This window comes from Ornithorhynchus anatinus, chromosome X5 (assembly GCF_004115215.2).
Source record: "Ornithorhynchus anatinus isolate Pmale09 chromosome X5, mOrnAna1.pri.v4, whole genome shotgun sequence".
In the NCBI taxonomy this organism is placed as follows: Eukaryota; Metazoa; Chordata; class Mammalia; order Monotremata; family Ornithorhynchidae; genus Ornithorhynchus; species Ornithorhynchus anatinus.
The window spans coordinates 7,617,385-7,628,115 of record NC_041753.1 but is presented as its reverse complement, the minus strand read 5'-3'; the positions used below and the strand labels follow the sequence as shown (position 1 = coordinate 7,628,115).

The window sequence follows — 10,731 nt, the reverse complement described above, 5'->3', positions numbered from 1 at the left end:
TGGCCTGTCCCTCAACTCCACGTTCCCAGGTGGTGGGGGGCTTTGGGGGGGGGCTCCCACCCCTCCACGGAAATATAGGGGAGCATCCAGGGACTCCCCCCACTTTTTTATGGCATTTGTTAAGCGCTTACTATGTCCCAGGCACCATACTGACCACTGGGGTGGATCCAAGCTCATCGGGTTGGACAGAGTCCATGTCCCACAAGGGGCTCCCAGTCCTTATCCCCAGTTTTACAGGTAAGGAAACTGAGGCCCAGGGGAGTGGAGTGATTTGCCCAAGGTCACCCAGCAGACAAGTGGTAGAGCCTGGGATTAGAACCCAGGCCCTCCGACTCCCAGGCCTGGCCTCTATCCCCTAGGCCGCACTGCTTCCCGAGTTTCCTTTGCTTCTCAGGGGAGCCGCTAATGTCTCCGGGATCCCCGCACGCCCCAGTCTCCACAGACGGGAAGCAGCATGGTGTAGTGGAGAGAGCCCGGACCTGGGAGTCAGAAGGCCATGGGTTCCATTCCAGGCTCTGCCACTTGTCTGCTGTGTGGTCTTGGGCAAGTCACTTCCCTTCTCTGTTACCTCCTCTGTGAAATGGGGATTAAGACTTCGAGCCCCCCCGGTGAGGGTCAGGGACTCTGTCCAGTCGATTAGACTGTAAGCCCGTCAAACGGCAGGGACTGTCTCTATCTGTTGCCGACTTGTTCATCCCAAGCGCTTAGTACAGTGCACTGCACATAGTAAGCTCTCAATAAATACTATTGAATGAATGAATGAATGAATTTGTGTGTCTCCACCCCAGCGCTTAGTCCAGTGTCTGGCAAATAGTAAGCGCTTAACAAATGGCACAGTTATTATTGTTATTATTGTTGTTATTTTTAGATGATTCCCCCAGTGGTAGGCTATGCCCCAGCCCCGTAAAAAAGGCGGCGGCCCCTTTAAGGCGGCATTGCTGACATTCCCGCCGAACGGCGCCCAGCGTGTTGATTACATAAGGACATTCTTAGTTCCTCCTTAAAGGCGCCGCGCCTCGGCCGGGGGCAAGGGGAAGAAAGGCAGTCAGTCAGTCCTATTTACTGAGCGCCCACTATGTACGGGCCACTGACTAAGTGCGCGGGAGAGTCCAAAAGAACAATAAACGGACACGTTCCCTGCCCACGACGAGCTGACGGTCTAGAGGGGGAGACAGACATGAATAGAAATCGATAAAAGAGATGGACGTGAATGCCCTGGGCCTGGGAGGGGGGACGCAGAAGGGAGTGGGAGAAAAGGAAAGGGGGGGCTTGGGCAGGGAAGGCCTCGTGGAGGAGGTGGGCCTTCAATAAAACTTTGAAGGGGGGAGAGTCGTCGCCTGTCGGATATGAAGAGGGAGGGCGTTCCAGGCTTCAGGCAGGACACGGGCCAGGGGTCGGTGGCGAGATAGATGAGACGGAGGAGGTACGGTGAGAAGGTTGGCATCAGAGGGGCGAAGTGTTCAGACTGGGTGGTAGTAGGAGAGTAGTGAGGTGAGGTCAGAGGGGGCAAGGGGATTGAGGGGAGTCCCCCTCACCTGTTCCCATTTTCCTCTCCCTTTACTCTGGGCCTGGTCGTTGAGGGGAATACCGAGTGAGGATGGTGTCTAACTCCTCTATTTTTTTTTTAATGGTATCTGTTAAAGCGTTTACTATGTATTTATCAAAAAATACAGCTGATTGTCTCCTATTCCTTTTCTCCCACTTCCTTCTGCGTCGCCCTTACTTGCCCCCTTTATTCATCCCCTCTCCCAGACCCACCAGCATTTATGTCCAGATCGGCATCTTATTTATTTCTATTAATGTCTGTCTCCTCCTCTACACGGTAAGCTCCTTATGGGTGGGAAATGTGTCTGCTATACTGTTGTATCATACTCTCCCAAGTGCTAAACGCAGTGCTCTGCACACAGTCAGTACTCAGTAAATATGTTTGATAGGTGCCAGGCACCATACTAAACTGTAATAGGTGCAAAAACATCAGGGTGGACACAGTCCCTGTCCCTCATGGGACTCACAGCTTTAGTCTCCATTTTATAGATGAGGGAACCGAGGCCCAGCGAGGAAACTTGCCCAAATTCAGACAGCAGACAAACGACCAAACTGGGATTAGAACCCAGGCCCTCTGACTCCCAGGTCCGGGCTCTCTCCTCTAGGGCACACTGCTTCTCCCCCACCATATCGTCCTCTCCCAAGAGCTTAGTACAGTGCACCACACAAGGTAAACACTCAATATGATTGATCCATTGAGGGCAGGAGAGGCCAGATCTGGGCCCATCGGAACATTTCTTTGGGTGGGAAGTGGTGGAAGACAGAGAGGCTGGTCAGGTTTTCGATCAGTTTTATTTCCACAGAGGGGGTATTAAATAAGAGATTTGGGAAGAGAGCAGGGGGGTGGAGGGGTGGCCTCACACCTGCTGCGCTGAACCCCCTCCCCCCCAAATCCGAATTTAATTTCCAAGAGAGTTGGGGTGCGCGCGTAAGGAATCGGGTCCCCGGAGGAATGTGTAGCCATGAATCATGGCTTCGAATCCAGTGTTACTATTACCCTCCCCTGATTCAAAGGCTTATTGAAGGCCATCTCCTCCAAGAGGCCTTCACTGACTAAACACCCCCCTCTCCTCTTCTCCCACTCCCTTCTGCGTTGCCCTGACTCGCTCCCTTTTCCCCCCTCCCAGCCCCACAGCACTTATGTACATATCTGTCATTTATTTCTATCGATGTCTGTCTCTCCCACCCCGGCCAAGGCTGTAAACTCGTGGGTAGGGAATGTGTCTGTTTTATTGTTGTACTGTACTTTCCCAAGCGCTTAGTACAGTGCTCTGCACACAGTAAGTGCTCAATAAAACACGATTAAATGACTGTGCAGCACCCTGATTCGCACCCTTCAGCCTCAGGGTTGGGATGTCACCGACTTCATCGCCTCCTCTTGGCCTGGGCTCCCCGTGCTCTTTCTCCCAGGATCCCTGCCTTTGCCCATGGAGTTTTTTGGCGGGGGGGGGGGGGGCGGGGGAGAGAGAACTCTCCTTCCCTTTGAGGCTCTTTACTGGGGTCACTGCGCCCCCAGATTCAACAATGGAGGGGAGCAAGGATGCCCCGGGGGGAGGTGTCATCTCGCTTTCTTATGGGACTATATTGTTCGACTGCCCCTTTTGACTGTGAGCTCATTGTGGACAGGGAACGGGTCTATTGTTTTACTGTCCTCCCTCAAGCGCTTAGTACAGTGTTCTGCACACGGTAAGCGCTCCGTATATATGAACGACTAGTCATTTTGGGGTCCCACCTCCTCCAAGAGGCCTTCCCTAAGCCCCCCTTCCCTCTTCTCCCACTCCCTTCTGCCTCCCTCCCTTTGTTCATCCCGCCCTCCCGAGCCCCACAGCGCTTATGTCCATATCCGTCATTGCTTTGTATTAATATCTGTCGCCCCCCCCCCCCCCGCCAGCTCTTTGTGGGCAGGGAATGTGCTTGTCTGTTGTTGTTACGTCCTGTCGCAAGCGTTCGGTACAGCGCTCCGCCCACTGGAAGCGCTCAATACACAGGCCGGCGGTCGGGGGTCCGGGCTGGGGCCCGCGGGGGGCGCGGGCGCGCGCCGGGGGGCGGGGCCTCGCGCGCGGGGGCGGGGCCTCGGGGCGCCCGCCCATCCCCGCCCCGCCCGCCGCCGGCCGCGCGCCGGGCCCCTCCGGCGCCCGAGGGGGGCGGGGCCGAGCGGGCCCCGCGCATGCCCGCTGACGGCCGGCGGCCGGCCCCGCCCCCCGGCTCCAGTGGGCGGGGCGGGTCGAGCAGGGCCAGCAGGTCCCAGTGCCGGCGCTGGCGCGCGATGTCTTGGGCCCCCAGCCCCGTCTGGTCGCGCAGGCCCCGGGCCGCCCCGGCCCCCAGCAGCAGCCTCGCCGCCTCCAGCGCCCCCTCGCGGGCCGCCAGGAACAGCGGCGTCTGGTCCTGGCGGGGGACAGAGGGGGGCGGGGCCGTCAGGGGAGGCCCCGCCCCCTCGCCGAGCACGTGGTCCCCCCCCCACACACGTGCCCCCGCCGTCCCTGAGGCATTTGGCGCCAGCTTCCTCTCACGATAAACCGTGCTATTTGTTGGGCGCTTCCTCTAGGGACGGCCGCTATTTGTGAAGCGCTTACCGCTACTACTACTAACGTTGGCATTTGCTAAGCGCTTACTATGTGCCGAGCACTGTTGTAAGCGCTGGGAACCAGGCTGTCCCACGTGGGGCTCCCGGTCTCCATCCCCATTTTCCAGATGAGGTCACTGAGGCACAGAGCAGTGACTTGCCCAAGGTCACACAGCTGACAAGTGGCGGAGGCGGGAGTAGAACCCACGACCTCTGACGCCCAAGCCCGGGCTCTTTCCATTGAGCCACGCTGCTTACTCTCATCATCGTCACAAGGACCGTGGCATTCCTTAAGCGCTTACTCTGTATCGAGCTCTCCCCTTAGAGAGCTGGGGAAGATATCGGGGCCTCAGGTCGAACCCGTTCCCCGCCCCACGAGGTGCTAACTATAATCGCCAGACTGAGGTCGTTAATCACTGTGGCATTCGTTAAAAGCCACGATTTTCTTGCATCCTCCCCGCTGCTCTAAGCGCCGAGGGTGGATACACCAAATCGGGTTAGACACAGTCTCTGTCCCACGTGGGACTCACAGTCTCCATCCCCATTTTTCAGATGATGATGATGATGATGATATTGGTTAAGCACTCACTTTGTGCCAGGCACTGTTCTAAACGCCGGGGTAGATGTAAGGTAAATCAGGTTGTGCCACGTGAGGCTCAAGATCTTAATCCTCATTTTACAGATGAGGTCACTGAGGCACAGAGAAGTGAAGTGACTTGCCCAAGGTCACAGAGCGGATAAGTGGCAGAGCTAGGATTAGAACCCAGGTCCTTCTGACTCCCAGGCCCGGACTCTAGCCAGTAGGCCACACTGTTTCTGCTAACGTGTCTGCTGATTCTGCTGTACTGCACTCTCCCAGACACTTAGTACAGTGCTCTGCACATAGGAAGCATGCAGTAAATACCACTGATTGATTATAATAATAATTGTGGCATCTCTTAAGCGCTTACTACATGTCAAGCACTCCACCAAGAGCTGGGGTAGTTAGATACAGGATCATCAGGTTGGACCTGGCCCCTGTCCCACATGGGGCTCACAGTAAGGAGGGAAAACAAGGATTGAATCCCCATTTTACAGATGAGTGAACAGTGAAGTGACCTGCCCAAGGTCATGCAGCAGGCAGGTGGTGGAGCCAAGATTAGAACCCAGGCCCTTTGACTGTCCGGCCCCTGGCCCTTTCCACTGGGCCTTGCCGCTTCCCTTCTTTATCCCTCCTCCTTTCCAGACTCAGGGGGTCTCATGGCCCCTCTCCACCCTCCCATGTGCAGACCTCACGTCCCACTCCTTACCAGGGAGGGAATGGGACCCTTTTCCCTCCCACCCTTCACTGAAGAACCTCATCCCACCAGGTTCCCCCATTTCTTCCCTGCCCTCCTCTAGAACCCAGTCCCGAAGGGTTTCAATTTTTCCGGAAGAGGTCGGGGGAAGTTCAAGGGTGGAGGAAACTCTCCCCCGTCCCCGCTTCCGCCGTCAGCTTGAAATTCCATCTCCTCTTCCTCGGCTCTCCCTGTGCGTCCGACTTCCAGAACCCACGTCCTCTACCTGTTCTTCCTCCTTCTTAGTCTGTGAGCCATGGGCCTGCTGGGTGACCTTGGGCAAGTCACTCAACTTTTCTGAACCTCAGTTCCCTCATCTGTAAAATGGGGATTCAAACCCGCTTTTCCCTCGTACTTGGACTGTGAGCCCCACCTGGGACAGGGACGGTGTCCAACCCCACTGAACTGTACTTTACCCCAGCACTTAGAATAGTGCTTCGCACACAGGAAGCACTTGAAGGGAAAGTGGCTGCTAACCACAGAGAAGCAGCATGGCCTAATGGAGGGAGCCCGGGCCTGGGAGTCAGAAGGACCTGGGTTCTCATCCCCGTTCTGCCACTTGTCTACTGCGTGACCTTGGGCAAGTCACTTCACTTCTCCATGCCTCCGTTTCCTCGTCTGTAAAATTGGGATTAAGACCGTGAGCCCCATATGGGACAGGGACTGTGTCCAACCCAATTTGCCTGTATCCCCCAGCATTTAATACAGTGCCTTGCATGTAGTAAGCACTTAACAAATACCACAATTATTATTATTAACTCTGTTATATCCTCTCCCAAGAGCTTAGTCCAGTGTTCTGCACAGAATGAGTGCTCGATAAATACCATCGATTGATTAGCACATACCAGAAATAATAATTCTGCCAAGCACTGTTCTAGGCGCTGGGGTTGATACAAGGTATTCATCTTGTCCCACGTGGGGCTCACAGTCTTAATCCCCATTTTACAGATGAGGGGACCGAGGCCCAGAGAAGTTACATGACTTGCCCAAAGTCACAGAGCTGACAAACGGCAGAGCGGGGATTAGAACCCACGACCTCTGACTCCCAAGCCCGGGCTTTTTCCATTAAGCCACACTGCTTCTCAATAATAATGATCATAATAATGATCATTATCTTGATTGTTTATCAAGATAACGATCATCTCTCCCTCCCCACCCCCCACCCCACCTTTCCCCTCGGGGTTCCGGGGTCAGGGGAGGGTATTGTTAGTGCTTTTGCCCACCCACTCCCAGTCTCCCCGGGTCCTGCTCCTCTCACCCTGCTGTCTTGGGCGTTTTTGTCGGCTCCGGCCTGGATGAGGGCTCGAGCTGCCAGGGAGTTGTTCACCGCTGCGGCCCAATGTAGAGCTGTCTTCCCTGAGGCCAGGAGGGAGAAAGGGTTAATCCCTCCATTCAGTCACATTCACTGAGCACTTACTGTTTGCATAGCACTGGACTAAGCGCTTGGGAGAGGACGAGAGAACAATAAACAGGCACATTTCCTACCCACAGCGAGCTGACGGTCTAGAGGCGAAGGAGACAGACATTAATAGAAATAAATGGCGGGTATGGGCTGTGGGGCTGGGAAGGGGGGAAGAACAAAAGGAACAAGTCAGGGTGACGCAGAAGGGAGTGGGAGAAGAGGAAAGGGGGGCTTCGTCAGGGAAGGCCTCTTGGAGGAGATGGGCCTTCAGAAGGCTTTGAAGGAGGGGAGAAGCCGTAGTCAGATTTGAGGAGGGAGGATGTTCCTCTAGACCATAAGCTCCTCGCAGGCAGTATCCATGTGTCCATTTATCATTGTATTGTTGTCTCCCAATACAGTGCTCTGTACCCGGTAATACCTTGATAAATACGACTGCATGACTGACCGAGTGCCCCTGGCCTCAGCCCTAAGGGGGTCAGTGGGCACTGGAAACCTGGACCTTGGGAGAGCAGCAGGTGCTGTACGGGCACAAGAGCCTGGTGGGGATGGGGAGAACGCCTGGGTGTCGGTTTCCCATGGCGTCAGTGGGGGAGGGGGTGGGGGGCCGGGGGGGGCGGGGGCGGTGGGGTGGGGGGATTCCTCGGGCAGTCAATACCGGGAAGCGGTGTCATGGTGACGGCCGTCGGGCCGGAAGTGTTAGCGTCGGTGACGCCACATCCCGCCCCCTGGGCTGGGACAATGGCATATTGTTCTGGACCCAAAAAGGAGGAAAGGGGACCCCCCTTCCCTCCCCCCCCAGCCCAGGGCCTCAGGTCCCACAGCCCCGCATGGGGCCCGCTGGCCTCCTGGGTGAATTGGTGGTTTTGGGGCCTGAGGTGGGGTCCCAGAGCGGGGAGATCCGGGGTCAGGAGGAGACAGGAAGGCAGGACCCCGGGATGGGCCCCGCGGAGAGCTGGAAGATCCCCGAGCCCCCAGCCCCCCTCATACCCCTGTTGTCCCGGGCCCCCACGTCGGCCTGCGCCTGGATGAGCTCCTCCACCAGGTCCTCCACCGCCAGGCGGGCCGCCAGCATGAGGGGCGTGGTCCCATCCTCCATCCGAGGGTCCACCGCCGTCTCTCGGTTCCGCAGCAGGATCTGGGGGGATGGGGACCCCGGATCCCAGGTTCAGTACCCTCGCCCGTGTACCACCAGGTTCCCATCCTCTGTGGCCCCAGAAATCTAGCAGAGAAAAGCTGGTGAGGCTGGTTTTTTTCTTCTTTATGATATTCGTTTAAGCACTTACTATGTGTCAGGCACTGTAATAAGTGCTGGAGTAGACAAGATAATCATGTTGGACCCAAGCAGTATGGTTTAGTGGATAGAGCCCAAGCCTGGGAGTCAGAAGGTCATGGGTTCTAATCCCAGCTCTGCCACGTGTCTCCTGTGTGACTTTGGGTGAGTCACTTCACTTCTCTATGCCTCAGTTCCCTCCTCTGTATAAGGGGGATTAAGACTGTGAGCCCCATGTGGGACAGGGACTGTGTCCAAGTTGATTTGCTTGTATCCTCCCCAGTGCTTAGAACAGTGTCTGGGACGTAGTAAGTGCTTAACAAATACCATTATCATTATTATGTCCCACGTGGGGCTCACGGTCTTGATCCTCATTTTCCAGATGAGGGAACTGAGGCACAGAAACGTGACTTTTGTTTTTAAATTGTATTGGTTAGGCATTTATTAGGTGCCAGACACTATATTAAGCACTGGGGTCGATACAAGATAGTAAGGTTGGACAGAGTCCCCGTCCCACATGGGACTCAGATGAGGGAACTGAGGCACAGAGAAGCGAAGGGACTTGCCCAAAGTCAAAGAGGAGACAAGTGGCGGTTCTGACTCCCAGGCCCGGGTTCCATCCACTAGGTCCCACTCCTTATTTTAATGCCTGCTTCACCCCTCCGGGCTGTAAACTCCCTGTGGGCAAGGAACACGTCTACCAGCTCTATTGTACTATCCTCTCCCAAGCGCTTAGTACGATGCTCTGCATATAGTAAGCGCTCAATAAATACCCTTGATCGATTGACCTCCACTCAGCTAAGGGACCACTTCCCCCTGCCGCCATCTTGGTGAGGGGCTGCACTACCATCACCCCCTGCCAGGTGGCGCCCTCAGACCATCGCTTACTTTGCTTATTAATAATAATAACAACAATAATAGTAATAATTGCGGTATAATAATGTTGGTATTTGTTAAGCGCTTACTATGTGCAGAGCACTGTTCTAAGCGCTGGGATAGACACAGGGGAATCAGGTTGTCCCACATGGGGCTCACAGTCCTAATCCCCATTTTACAGATGAGGGAACTGAGGCACAGAGAAGTGAAATGACTTGCCTACAATCACACAGCTGACAAGTGGCGGAGCCGGGATTCGAACCATGACTTCTGACTCCCAAGCCCGGGCTCTTGCCACTGAGCCATGCTGCCTCTCTATTTGTGGTATTTGTTGAGTACTTACAATACTATTGGAAGCGGTCAATCATATTTTTTGAGCACTTACCATGTGCAGGGCATGGGGAGAGGGCTCTAGAATTGGTAGACATGATCCCTGCCCACAGCAAGCTTACAGTCTAGAGAGAGTGTAATCAAATCAATCAGTAGTATTTACTGAGTGCTTACAGTGAGCAGAGTGCTGTACTAAGCGCTTGGGAGAGGACAACAGATTTGGTAAACTCGATCCCTGCCCACAACAAACTTAGAGTCTAGAGAAGGAGAAGTCAGCTCTCCATACTTAGCACCTCTCTCCTTACCTCCTTTCCAGGCTCCCGCCTACCCCCTCACAACCTTAATAATAATTATGGTATTTGTTAAGCATTTACCATGTGCCAGAAACTGTCCTGAGTGCAGCAGTGGATGCAAACTAATCGGGCTGGAGCCTCATGGGGCTCACAATCTCAATCCCCATTTTTCAGATGAGGGAACTGAGGCCCAGAGAAGTGAAGCGACTCGCTCAAGGTCATAACAGCAGACAAGCGGCGGAGCAGGGATTAGAATCCAGGTCCTTCTGACCCCCAGGCCCATATTCTATCCACTCGGCCTTGCTGCTTTCTTCTCCCACACCCCGCAACCTACCCCCAGGCTCCCCTCTGATCTGGCCTGGGAGTCAGGGGACATGAGTTCTAGTTCTGGCTCAGCTGCTGTGTGACCTTGGGGAAATCACTTCACTTCCTATTCTATTATCTTGTATCTATCCCAGCGCTTTGAACAGTATTTGACACATAGAAAGCAGTTAAGGAATACCACAATTATTGTTTTATTATTATTATTCCCCCCTCTAGATATCACCACATCTGTGCTCTTCTCCCCGCACTGCCCCCTATTTCCCCTTTACTCTCTGTCCTTCTTCTGCTACTGATAATTATAATGTTAATAATAGCATTTGTTAAGCACTTACTGGGTGCCAAACACTGTGCTGAACACTAGAATAGATACAGTACAATCAGATCAGACCCAATCTCTATCCCACATAGGGCTCACAGTCTAAGGGGGAGAGAAAATGGGGATTTAATGCCCATTCACGGATGAGGAAACGGAGGCTCAGACAAGTTTAACGAGTTTGCCAGGATCACCCAGCAGGCAGGTGGCAGAGCCGTGATTAGAACCCAGGTCTCCTGATTCCCAGGCTTCTGCTCTGCCCACCAAGCCTAGGCTACTTCTGCTCCCTTCCCTTTCTCCCTCTCTTGAGCCCCCGTTCCTTTCCCCTCCCCCACCCCCCTCCACTTCCTTCCCATCATCCATCTCCCCCATCTCCCATCCTTTCATTTCTCCCACTCCATCGCCTTCCCCTTCCCTCGTCCCCTCCCTGGCCCCTTCCCTTCTTCCTCGCGCTTGCTCTTCCTTCCTCTCCCTGCTGAGCTCCGGTCCCCACTGCCGG

The 10,731-nt window shown here is 54.7% G+C and overlaps 1 protein-coding gene across 1 annotated transcript in view; it reads right to left on the bottom strand.

Annotated features, from left to right (window-relative positions):
• Positions 1-1,557: 1,557 nt before the first annotated feature.
• The window catches only part of NOTCH4 (notch receptor 4), a 32,169-nt gene continuing 22,995 nt past the window's right edge, over positions 1,558-10,731 (bottom strand). The window contains exons 27-30 of the mRNA XM_039910887.1: positions 7,814-7,961; positions 6,683-6,780; positions 3,651-3,930; positions 1,558-1,568 (exon numbers count right to left, since the gene is read on the bottom strand). Coding sequence (XP_039766821.1) covers positions 1,558-1,568; positions 3,651-3,930; positions 6,683-6,780; positions 7,814-7,961 — 537 coding nt within the window. The remainder of the gene's footprint in view (positions 1,569-3,650; positions 3,931-6,682; positions 6,781-7,813; positions 7,962-10,731) is intronic.